The sequence below is a fragment of the Alosa alosa genome, chromosome 7 (assembly GCF_017589495.1).
Source record: "Alosa alosa isolate M-15738 ecotype Scorff River chromosome 7, AALO_Geno_1.1, whole genome shotgun sequence".
NCBI lineage: Eukaryota > Metazoa > Chordata > Actinopteri > Clupeiformes > Clupeidae > Alosa > Alosa alosa.
The window spans coordinates 12,090,162-12,102,935 of NC_063195.1; the positions used below are offsets into that span (position 1 = coordinate 12,090,162).

General features: G+C 44.9%; 1 protein-coding gene across 2 annotated transcripts; it reads right to left on the reverse strand.

Moving 5' to 3' along the window:
* Window positions 1-1,692: 1,692 nt before the first annotated feature.
* On the reverse strand, window positions 1,693-8,946 carry LOC125297907 (B-cell receptor CD22-like). 2 transcript variants are annotated; one of them, XM_048248466.1, is made up of 9 exons: window positions 8,009-8,946; window positions 5,212-5,276; window positions 4,800-5,069; window positions 4,342-4,611; window positions 3,909-4,178; window positions 3,418-3,681; window positions 2,541-2,625; window positions 2,202-2,244; window positions 1,693-2,086 (listed from the first exon to the last, which is right to left on the reverse strand). In XM_048248466.1, the coding sequence occupies exons 1-9, from the start codon at window positions 8,092-8,094 to the stop codon at window positions 1,757-1,759; spliced, it is 1,683 nt and encodes a 560-aa protein (XP_048104423.1). In that variant the 5' UTR covers window positions 8,095-8,946; the 3' UTR covers window positions 1,693-1,756. The 2 variants fall into 2 exon arrangements, with proteins under 2 accessions (XP_048104423.1, XP_048104422.1); XM_048248465.1 differs by lacking the exon at window positions 8,009-8,946 and having other exon boundaries at window positions 5,212-5,471.
* Between the last annotated feature and the right edge of the window lie 3,828 nt (window positions 8,947-12,774).

Genomic DNA, 12,774 nt, shown 5'->3' on the forward strand with positions numbered 1-12,774 from the left:
GCATCAGCAACTATTGGCCAAAATGCATTTTGTCAATTACGGAGCCCCCTAGAGGTCAAATGTCACCAAATTTTTTGAGCGTCCTCCCGATGTGATCTGAGGTACATGTACTAAGTTTGGTTTTGATACATGAATGCGTTGCTGAGATATGAAATCACTTCCTGTTTGGTGGCTTCGCCGCAAATTTTGATTGGCTGGTACAGGCCAAAGCTTCTGTCAATTGTTCCAGAAAGCAATGCACTCATCAGGCATGGTCTGAAGATGGTCTCTGCCAATTTTGGTGAGGAACAGATTAAATTTGTGACCTGCCAAAACTTTTTTGTGTTTTTGATTTAATCCAATATGGCGGCCGAATCAATTACGATGACATCACAAGTTGGCTTGGGTTGGCCTAAGGACCTTCAACAGTAGTACCAGACACCACTAGTGGGTTTTAATTCTAAGCAAAACTGCTGCTACAGGCCAAAAGGCATGTTTCTTAATTACAGCGCCCCCTAGAGGTCAAAGGTCACCAGATTTCTTGAGCGTCCCCCTGATTGGGTCCTGAGTCCATGGACTAAGTTTGGTTATGATAGGTGAATGGGTTGCTGAGATATGAGCTCACTTCCTGTTTGGCAGCTTCGCCGCAAATTTCGATTGGATATTACGGGTGAACAGTTATAGTTCCGAAGATGAAAATCGATAACTTTTGTGCGGCTTGGTCTGAAGGTGTTATGTGCTAAGTTTCGTGAAAATCGGACAAACTATGTGAGGTGGAAACTTTTAAAGGTTTTTGACAAAATCCAAAATGGCGGAAAATCCATCATGGCGGAAATTGACGTCATAGGGTGCGTTGAACTCGGCTTGGTCCAAGGATTCCAAAGATACCTCATTTTTGACAATTGGGCATACGAGTCAAAGTTACGATGCGTGAACGCATGTCCAACTTTGGCCTGTTGGTGGCGCTAGAGCGCTGGAGGTGCCGGCATGAAACTTGGTGCAATTAATTATTGACCTGTCCCCAATCAGTGTACCAAATTTCACAACTTTTCACCAGTCGGTTCTATAGGCTGCCATAGACTTCAATGGCGGAAGCGTAATAAAAATAGGGAAGAAAAGATAGAATCACTAAGGGTTGCCCTGCAGCTTCGCTGCTTGGCCCCCAATAAGAAATCATAGAATCACAATGGGTGCCTTCGCAGCTTCGCTGCTTGGCCCCCAAAAATAACCATGGGTATTACCTAACACAAGTTGGTAGGTTGTTGAGTTAGATATTTGAGGAAGCTACACTGCTACACTCTGGAGGCATGTTCATGAACTCCCATGTTCTTGCTCCCAGAGTGTAGCGCTGCAGCTGTCTGGCTACTGTACCTGTTGGCCGTAGCAAATCAAACCAGGTAAAATCAATTGTGTTATGTGGAAAATTGGCAGATTACCCCTTTAAGATAGCCTGGGTGTTCCCATGCTGCCTTGCGCGCGATTTGATTCACGCTGCTAAGGCAGCCTGGAGACCATGGAGCAAATTTTCGCCTGAGATAGGGAACCAATCACAGAACAGGGGAAAAGCAAGGCGATGATGAGCTATGCACAGACGCATTTGATAGACATCCGTGGCACCCAATAAACGGATCTGGGCATTTTTTTCAAATACGAGAAAATGAACGTTTGGTTCCCAGACCACGTCTCTTTGAGAAGTGGTGGCGCTAGCCAGGCTACCTTTAAGAGGTATTTGCATTTAGAATTTTGTAAACTGTCTCATGTTGGGTGGTGTTGGTGTTCAGGCTTTAGTAAGTGCATTGGGTGGAGTGGTGTTGGGGTTCAGGCTCTGGTAAACTGCATCAAGTTGGGTGTTGTTGGGGTTCAGGCTCTGGTAAACTGCATCAAGTTGGGTGGTGTTGAGGTTCAGGTTCTGGTAATCTGCATCAGGTTGGGTGGTGTTGAGGTTCAGGCTCTGGTAAACTGCATCAGGTTGGGTGGTGTTGGGGTTCAGGCTATGGTAAACTGCATCAGGTTGGGTGGTGTTGGGGTTCAGACTCTGGTAAATAGCATCAGGTTGGGTGCCATCAGATGGTCCACCATGGGCAACATTACCATAATCCCGGGTATTCTAAAGATAAATAAATCAGTTGCATGTACATAACCAATTACTTGGTTACTTATGATATAAATAAACCATTCATGAATGTTGCACAAGTAAACATTCCCGATATTGTGTTTCTCACCCGGTCTTCCCTTGTCTGTGTTGCATTTTTCTTGCATTTCTTGCTGCAACAAAACAACACAGAAATTGTCCACAGTCTTGATTTATTTTTTCAGACAGTTTTAGATTCTAATTCAGCGATTCTAAACCATTTCAAACTTGTATGTGTTTTCTTTAGTGTTTAGTTTAAATATAATGTAAGTTTCTCTGGACAGTGTACAACTGGGTCAACACTGCTATAATAAATAAAATTTTTGGTATTGTATTATATGAACATTGTTAGACTGTTTAATCACATCCAGTCTTGAATTTCCCCTTGAGGATCCATAAAGTATTTATCTATCTATCTCTATCTACTCACCTCATTAAGAAAACCAAACAGAGGAGTCCCACAGCTCCACAGACAGAGACTGTTATCACAGCAGTGGAGAGAGGGCTCTGCCAACCTGAAGGAATTAATGAGACAAAAATGAAGTGAAGAGGAGTTCTCCCGTTAACTCATTACTGAAGAAAACTGGACATGTACTGATACCTAATTTACTAATCCAGACTGTAATGGACACATCAGTAGACTTCTGAGGTCCATATTTATGTATTTATTATTTAAAATAAAATACTGTATTTTTCAGTAGTTTGAAAATACTTTACTAGCGGACTCTGCTCTTCTGTAGGAGTCGATGTGAAACAAATGAGATGAGGAATTACAACTTAGGGCACATTCACACTGAGTCCGTTTAACTGGACCGTACCCGAGTGTGATTACTCCCCCCTAGCCCTGACCCAGCTGCTCTCTTCACATTACATTTTCATGTACATTTTGCGGACCTGGGTCTGTTTGTGTCATAAACATTAGCTTCTTTTTACCAATATCACTTGGCAACGTCGCAAAAACAGCAGTTTATTTCCTGGTTTTGGAACATATAGCATTCAAACTTCGCCAGAGTTCTAAGTACTGTACATAGTATCTAGGACCCCAGACCCCCGTTTTCAAGCGGACCCTGGTCCGCATCCGGGTTCGGTAGACTGCGTTCACATTAGGAAAAAATCACTGAACCATAGGTCCAAATGAACTCGGGTCCAGCCCAAACAGTTGTATGAATGTGCCCTTACACTGCTGTGTGATGAGATGCACTGATACATTCAACTATGACTGACATCACATTTGAGTTATCAGCTCCATATTTATTCACACACACTCACAATGAGAGAGAGAGAGAGAGAGAGAGAGATCTCCTTACTTGTAACAGTGATGGACACAGTAGTTGAGTTCTCAGCTCCATATTTGTTCCTGGCCTCACAGTAGTACTGTCCTCCATCCTCAGAGCTGATGTTAGTGATGCTGTACTGCTGTCCTGATCCTACTGCAGTGGACTCATTCACCTTAAACCAGGTGTAGCTCTCCACTGGTGGGTTGGCATCACTGCTGCAGGTCAGAGTCACTGAAGTGCCCTTGACAATCACACCAGACTCAGAAAATAAAACAGTTGTGTTCTGTGGTGCATCTGGAAGAAAGGGCATATAAATATGATATATATACCATGCAAGCACTGGATAATCCGAGATCTGTAACTGTACTTCATTTCAAAGACAACACAGAGACACTGCAGTATGCAGCACATACAAAGTACACAGTATATGCGCTGTAGTGAACTCATCACACAATTGGAACATAGTGCAGATATCAATCGTTCTGTTGCTAATTTTGCTCTTGCTTTAAAGTGATGCTCACATAAAACCTGGACAGACACAGCAGGAGAGTCCTGTTTGCCAATCCTATTTGCTGCCCGACAGAGATACTCTCCACTGTCCTCAGAACTGATCTGGCTGAAGGTGAGTGTGTTGTCCTTTCCTGACTTCAGTTCTACAGCTCCACTCTTCTTGATCCAGGTGTATGTGTGTACTGGTGGGTCAGCTTCACTCATGCAGGTCAGAGTCACTGGGTTTCCCGCAGTGATTTCACCAGATGCAGAAGACTTGACTGTTGTGTTCTTTGGATGATCTGCAACAAAGGATATTGGAAAAATAACATTTTAATAAGTGCATTGAAATTTCCTTTACACAATCATTACATAATTATTCAATTCATATCCTCTTATTTAAAGGCACACATGTGACAGCAATGGCGCCTACTCCCAATTATGTGGATTAACATATTTACTCACATAGGACTTTGACAGACACAGCAGAAGAATTTTGTTGACCAATCCTATTGGCTGCTCGACAGAGATACTCTCCACTGTCCTCAGAACGGATCTTGCTGAAGGTGAGTGTGTTCTCCTTTCCTGACTTCATTTCTACAGCTCCACTCTTCTTGATCCAGGTGTATGTGTGTACTGGTGGGGCAGCTTCACTCATGCAGGTCAGAGTCACTGGGTTTCCCACAGTAATGTCTCCAAGTTGGTTAATCACAATGTGGGTGTTTTTTGGAAGATCTATTAATCAAAACCATTAAAAATGTATATGGAAATGGACTTATGTTTCTGTGATTTCAATATTGTGGCATCCACTGTATTTGCTTAATTTGGTACATTTGCAGGGATTTGATAATTAACAATTTGCTGCAAACTCACGTTATTATACGCATGACTGATTGGTAAGAAGTTAAGAAAGGAACACTCACAGGAAACCTCCAGGTTAAAAAGATATGAACCTGTATAGCCACATTCATATCTTATCTGACAGTAATATTGTCCACTGTGTATTGGCTTGATGTTATACATGGTATAAGTGTATGAAGATTGTTGCTGCAGGGCTACATGGCTACCAGTCTTGTACCAGCTGCATTTCTGCACTGGTAGATCAGATCTGCTGCTGCAGGTCAGAGTGACGTTTGTTCCTTCCACTATGTCACCAGAGGGACGAATGGAAATGAATGGAGTCTGAGGGGCATCTGTGGAGATATTTGACACAATCATAACAAAACATACTCACACATTATAACATAGAGCACTATGCATGTACACACACACACACACACATTAATATGATGCTGAACCTTTTAACAAGCATAATGAGGTTTTATTTCCCTTTACCTCTGACATCCAGTTGAACACCTGGCTGTCCAATCCACTTTTGACCTTCAGTTTGTGTTGTTATCCTGCAGTAATACAGACCAGTGTCTGATGTAGTTAATGAGTTCATGCATAACTGGCATCTCCCAACTCTGCTGCAATCAACATGGATCCTGGTGTTATAGTTTCTGTCAGAATGGAGTTTACGGAAATGCACTTTTGTCCAGTAAGCTTGTATATTGTACAGCCCACTGGGGTAGGTGTAAGAGCAGGACATGTCCACTGACTGTCACTCAAAAGCACAGATGCTCTCAGGCTGGTAAGTGACACTCCACTGCTGACCACACACACCTACAACAGAGAACACACACCATGGAGAGATGACCAGTATTATCACATACACACACAGACACACACACACGCACACACCTACGACATGAAACACACAATGAAGACTCAGATGGGGCAGACTCAGATGACTCAGATGGGGCAGACTCAGATGGGGCAGACTCAGATGGGGCAGACTCAGATGACTCAGATGGGGCAGACTCAGAGGGCTTGGGCAGGGAACAAGCAGACAAAGACTGGACAGACTTGGGCAGGACGACAGACACGACAGAATCAGACACGACAGACGCAGACATAGGGGCAGGGGAAGGGACAGGAACAAAGACAATGACAGGAACAGTGACTGGGATGGTGACGGGGACAGGAACAGGGACGGTGACTGGGATAGTGACTGGGACAGAGACACAGACAGAGACAGAGATGGGCACGGTGACTGGCACGGCGACAGGGATGGTGAGTGGCACAAAGCCAGGCACAGTGACGGGGACAGGGACAGAGAGGGGCTCAGGGAGAGGAAGGCGGGGCTCCAGGCGTGGTGTCGGGGGGCGCAGGAGTGGCGGACTTGGCTGCGGTCACAGGAGCAGGCGCCTCTGGGCTGGGCACAGGAGGCATGGTGTCAGATGACGGGTTGGCCGACGCTTGGCACCACGTCTCCTTCGGGAGGGAGGCTTTAGGGCAAGCCTGGTTCCGCAGAACTGGGACTACTGCAAGACCTCTGAGTGCAGAGAGAACTGCACCTGAGCTGAAGATCTGGAATGGGATCAGCTGGATGGAGGCTCACCTGTCGCACCCTAAGGACCTGGCACTCTGGCCTGAAGCCAGTGGATGTGGGGGCAGGATCTGGCTGGGGGCTAGCAGCCTCACTTGGTCAACTAGGAGTGCCTACAGGCTTCTGCTAAAGTTGGTAGTCTGTGCCAGCAACTTGGGTGCCGCTGGAAGTGCCGCCAGCCAAGATTTTGAGGAGAGATTCCTCTCGATCAGAGTCACAGCCGCCAATTTCCTCTCCAACGACATGATGCTATGGAGGACTGCGTTTAGCTTCTCGAAAATGTAGCCGATCTGTTGAGGCTCCTCCCAGGGTGGTTCGGGGTCTGCTGGGTCCATCTTGGTCGGATTGTACTGTCAGGGTTGGCGGATAGGACCCAAGCGCAAGACTCCATCAGGCAGAATTACGGACAAACACAATTTATTTTTAACAGAAACTTAACACACGCACGCACGTAGTTTTGACCATGTCAGCCAGAGATATTGTAATTACAACACCTAATTTTTGCTTTTTAATTTTTTACTATGGTGGCGTTATACATGAAATGAGTGGTTATGGAATGGGTTGACAGGGCCCCTTAAAACCAACATGCAAAAACATATTGGCCAATTTGGTATGAATACACACACACAGGGGAGATTCTCTCTCGTTGTTGAGTAGCAGGCTCGCCTGGCTCCAGCATTGACCAGCACAGACAAACCGCTCACTGATGCTGCTGCAGCAAATCAGTCTATTCATAGACACAGGAAGAGACCACGCAGCGTTATTATTTTAAGCATCTTTGTTAAACTCGGTGTTGAGTATCGCTTGCTATACTGGCTGTCAGAAGGAATTTTGTTTATTTCTAATGTTGTTATGAATTGAATCCTATTTCCGTTTAGATTCACTGTGTCAGTTACACACAACTCTATTAGAGTCTCATTCTGGCAACTGACAAAATGGCTGCTACTGACTAATGATGTCACCTGACACAGTGTTATGTGAGAAAGATGTACAAGTCTTTGGTTTTACATTGTTAGATATCAACATCCCCCTTTAAAGTGCCATACAGCAGATCTGGGCCTCTGCTCACACTCAGCATCCTGTGTGTGTGTGTGTGTGATCAGGACACTCACACTACACAGAGCTCAGACAGCAGCCTGTACTTTAACACCGTCTTTGTGTTTGCATCAATAATATGCAGGTCTACAGACTGTGATGTCTAAAGCCACTCTAAAATAATCAAACATATAAATAAATGAGTTGAAGCTGATCCGACTTGTGTGTGTGTGTGTGTGTGTGTGTGTGTGTGTGTGTGTGTGTGTGTGTGTGTGTGTGTGTGTGTCAATTGTCAACAGATTACGAGAGAGAAAGAATTATGTCTTTGACTGCAAAAAATAAAATCTAACCAAATGTTATTCATTTGCTTAATTTGCAAAATTTGCACACTGGCAGAATAAATTGTTTGTTTTCAGGATGAGACCTAAAATAACTCAAACCAGGTAGCAGTTTTATAATCATATACATTTCCATGGGATATGAGGGACACATAAACACAGTCCACTAGTCACTCTGACTATGTAGGCCTAGTATGTTCTAGGTCAGACCACCTTTTTTTACACCGCTACACTGCCAACCAAGTCATCAAAAGGCACCAGCTAGCATGCTAACAAGCTTTCAGAGCCAACAATTCCATAAACAGGGAAGAAAAGCACTATGACGTACCTTGAGTTGTGATCAGGACCATGACAGACAGAGAAGTCACACAGCTCATTACCATCAACAGCAAACCCTGAAAGTTTCAGTTTCATAGAAACAGAGTTAATGTCAGTAGCATAGCATGCTAGTTTGGCCTACCTGACTCTAAAAATGTACAGTGGTGCAGAGTGTGATTCTTAGCAGGTTAGCACAATTTGATTGTATAACCATTGCAAAAAGAACATCTTAATTTGTATTTAGTACAGTAATTACAAGGTAACAATGCTCATTAGGTATTATTGGTGAAATTGTGAGAATTACTACAAGCAGAGGTGATGATGGCTCTCTCCTAAATACTGTTGAGTGTCACCAGGTACAAATGAAAAAGCTTAAGTAAATGTAACCTTTCAAATAACACAAACTTATATTCGTATGGTCTACATGATGTCAGTACTGTTGCCATAACAGATTTAAGCAGTCTCTTACCATGACTCGCCTCTGCTACCGGTCAGTCACTCAGTCACTTAGTCCAGATCACAAATACAGACCAGAAGAGACAGCCAGGGCTCTTGTTGAGAATGTGGTCAACATAAATTACTGACGTCACTGATTAACAATGTCCTACGAGTTCCTTTCTGATAATGATTTTACTTGCACACGCTATTCATTTCATTTGCGTTTGATTTTCTATTCAAAATTTGTCAAGTAACATTTTCGTCATTATTTTTATTTGATTTGTAATTATTTATTTATTTTCATTTTAGATACCCCTCCTCCACCCCTGTGCAAGTGCCTCAAGGCAGCTTTGTACTCCCTCAGCTTCCTGTGTGGTTTAGAGTCTTCATACCACAATGAGGTCGGGCAAACAGCCTTTATTTTAGCACGTCCTTTGGTCATGTGTTATCTATAGTCATTCCACCAAAATCTCTATTAATGTGTGTATGTGTGTGTGTGTGTGGTATGTGTGTGTGTGTGTGTGTGTGTGTGTGGTACTGTATGTGTGTGTGTCTATGTGTGTGTGTTTCATGTATGTACAGTATGTGTGTGTGTGTGTGTGTGTGTGTGTGTGACAGAGTGAGGTAAAGGCTCCTGACACACTCCTCTGTTGCTAGAGGTGCTCTTTGGCCTTGGGCTGCTGGGCTGGACGATCTGTCCTTCTCTGCATGAGTGCCACTGGTTGCAGTGTAACAGTGTGACCAACAGGGGGAGCTCAGGATTCTGGCCTTTATGTTGGAGGGCTGTAAAGGGCACAGGTCACACAATCAGTAGCATATTAGGAAGCTAGATACCGCATCTTATGTCAGGAGGTGAACACCTTACCAAAGATTATACATAGGCTGAGCAATATAGTTCATGTCTATGGCAACCGGCCAACAGCAGCAGAAAACAGGCGCACGCCTGATATAGGGTCGATTTTCTATAGACTGGAATGCTCAAAAATTCTAAAAATGTATGGTCAGAAGGGTTTGAGGATCATGAAAACGTGCCCAAAATTTACATTCCTAACTACAGAACCAGCATCTTAGCATACGTGGTGAAATTCTGATCTATGGCCATATAGACCCTTTCAACAAGGTAAACAAAAACAATGCTTGAACGTTCTATTTGGGCCCCAATCTACTTCCTCTGCATTAAGATAACATATGGAATGTTAAAACGGAAGCCTTGTGGGGCCAACTATGATGCTGATAATGGAACTCTCTTGAAAGGGTCTATACTTGGATGGAACAGTCATACCACTGCCTCTGGTCTGCATAAAGGGGGATTTTTAGCCCCCCTCGTGCGATCCGGGTTCCCAGCAGTGGCTCCTGGTGAAATATCTTGCTCCGCCTCTGTATAATCTTTGACCTTATTCTTACTTGCTGGGGGCAAACACCTTACTGGATATGGGCAACACTTGCCAGCAATCAGAGACCCCTGTCTGATTTCCAATCAGAGACACCTGTTTCTCCATTGGCCTCCAGTGATTGTTGGCCCCACCGTAATATCTATGGTCAGTGGTGAGCTCCAAGAACCACGCAGCAACTGCTCCGCTGAGCTCCTGCAACCCTGCTACAACAGCTCTGCCGAGCCCCAAGACCCACGCAGCAAAAGCTACACCGAGCTCCAGGACCAACGCAACGACTGCTCCGCTGAGCCTCAAGAACCATGCAGCAACAACTACTCTGAGCCCCAAGACCCATGCAACGACTGCTTCGCTGAGCTCCAAGAACCACGCAGCAACTGCTCCGCTGAGCTCCTGCAACCCTGCTACAACAGCTCTGCCGAGCCCCAAGACCCACGCAGCAAAAGCTACACCGAGCTCCAGGACCAACGCAACGACCGCTTCACTGAAGTCCCAAGAACCACGCAGCAACAACTTCGTCGAGCTCCAGGACTCATGCAACAGCAGCTACGCTGAGCCCCAAGACCCATGCAATGACTGCTTTGCTCAGCCCCAAGAGCCATGCAGCAATAACTAAGCAGAGATCCAGGACCCATGCAACGTCGGCTCCACCAAGCCCCGAGAACCATGCAACAGCAGCCTCGCCCGAGCCCGACCCATGAAACGATGGCTTCGCCGAGCCCCAGAACCATGCAGCAAATACACCGAGCTCCACGACCCATACAGCAGCAGCTACACCGAGGCCCAAGATCCGTGCAATGACTGCTCTGCCGAGCCCAAAGCCCCATGCAGCAACAGCTCCACCGAGCCCCAGGACCCAGGCAACGATGGCTCCACCGAGCCACAGGACCCAGGCAACGACGGCTCCAACTAGCCCCAGGACCCATGCAGAAGCAGCTCCGCTGAGCCCATAGGACCTTAAGGAACAGCTCCGCCAAGGTTCAGGACCCATCTAATGACTGCTCCGCTGAGCCCCAAGACCATGCAACAATGTCTCTGCTGAACCCCGAGACCCTCGCGGCAGCAGCTCTGCTGAACCCTGACACCCATCGTTCCCACGGTTATGCAATACATGAATGTCCGCCGCTGAGCAAGTGCAACAAAGATCCACTCTTGCGCACTTGCCGCTTGCCCTTCGCTATACTTTGCAAGGGGTTCATGTCACAGCACTCTGATTCACCCTCCATCATGTTTACCGGCCTCCTTTGGGCTGCTGAGATGTAGTGAGTCTACATGCCCCTCGTCTCATTTCATTCCCGATGGCAGATCTTGAGAGTTAGACCAGGACACTATACGTTCACCACCAATCAGACTAAACCGATCAGTTCCGAAAAGGACACTCCTCTGCTTTAGGCATCTCATGACCACGGCAAGCTACCATGCCGAACACGCGCTTAGCTTATTCAATCAGTATAGCAATCATGCCGACGGGCGAACTAGTGAATGTACAGTAAGGAAAGTCAAAGCTGTTATTTGAATCATCATAGACACTTTTTCTTAGTAAGTTTCTAATTTATTTAAACACACAAACATATGGACTATATTCTTTGTGAAGTAATACAGTATTTTTTTTTTTATAAAAAATAAGGGTACACAAATAATGAACAAATGTATAAAAAAGTGTATTTAACAATCTATTGGTTAAAGGAACAGCCTTAAAAAGCATTATACTTTTACTGTTGTATGAAAAATATGACCATTTCAAGAGAGTATGCAAAAAGCTTACTAAGCTAAACTACATTATACAAACATTATTTAAAGAAACACCAAACTACCATATCTGGTCAGTGCAAGCCCATGTAAGAATCAACAGCAGATTATATACAGAAACATAACTACAATATCTGCTCAGTGCAAACCCATGTAAGAATCAACAGCAGATTGTATACAGAAACATAACACATTTGTATGCTCTCTTCTACATATAGCTGATAAACAGGGCTGGCGGAAGGTGTGGCCAATCTGGGCAACTGCCCAGGGCACCAAATCACCAGGGCACCAAAGCGTGGCTTATTGCTCGTTTCCCCACAATAAGACAGTCCTATCACGGGGTGATATGAGACAGTGACACCCAAGGTGTGTTCCTAATGTCATGTTTAAATACACATCTAACATGTCTAATACGGCATCATATTCTGTAATAATAATATGTTTATGTTACTACAAAGCCGAATTGTAGGCCTTTTTTTGTGAGGCCCACTCACAATTGAACACAAAATTGAACAAAAGAACAAAGGAATGGGGGTGGTGCCTACGGTGACCCAGGTTCGAATCTGACCTGCGGTCATTACCCGATCCCACCCCATCTCTCTCTCCCACTTGCTTCCTGTCCCTCTCCACTGTCCTATCCAAATAAAAGCAACCCCCTCCAAAAAAAAAGAACACAGGAATGGGCAGAGGACAGGAAACTGGTCATACATATCTTAAATTCATACTGCTAAGACCAGACATTTTAAATGGTCAAAATAGGGTCCCTTATCTTATCAGAATCACATGTTAGGTAGTATTTGAATTGGGTTGGTTCGTGTTGGGGTTTAGACTCTGGTAATTTGCATCTGGTTGGGTGGTGTTGGGGTTCAGGCTCTGGTAAACTGCATCAGGTTGGATGGTGTTGGGGTTTAGATCAATACATTTCCTACCATGCAAAAAAAGTTATTAAAAACCACAAACAAGTCGTTAATTAAGTCAGTCAATTAGGGTATTCCAAACTTTTGACGGACATAGGCATGGCATGGATGGATTATGAACCTCTGGGCAGAGATGCCCCTCCCCCTCCAGATAGAGGTATCCTGAGGTATTCTCCCACGTAAGATTTTTTATTTTTAGAGAAGGGTGGAGAAGAAGCAACTTCACACAGAGACTTGGGCTTCAGGGCGCCCTGAGCTCTTGGGCCCAGTAAGCCCATTCA

Excerpts from the sequence above, each read along its gene's own strand:
- LOC125297907 (XM_048248465.1), bottom strand. The coding sequence starts at position 5,467 with ATGTCCTGCTCTTACACCTACCCCAGTGGGCTGTACAATATACAAGCT. Across the intron at positions 3,682-3,908 it reads TGTGTCTGTCCAGGTTTTAT|ATGCACCACAGAACACAACT; the intron begins GTGAGCATCACT and ends CCTTTCTTCCAG. Across the intron at positions 2,626-3,417 it reads TGTGTCCATCACTGTTACAA|GTTGGCAGAGCCCTCTCTCC; the intron begins GTAAGGAGATCT and ends TAATTCCTTCAG.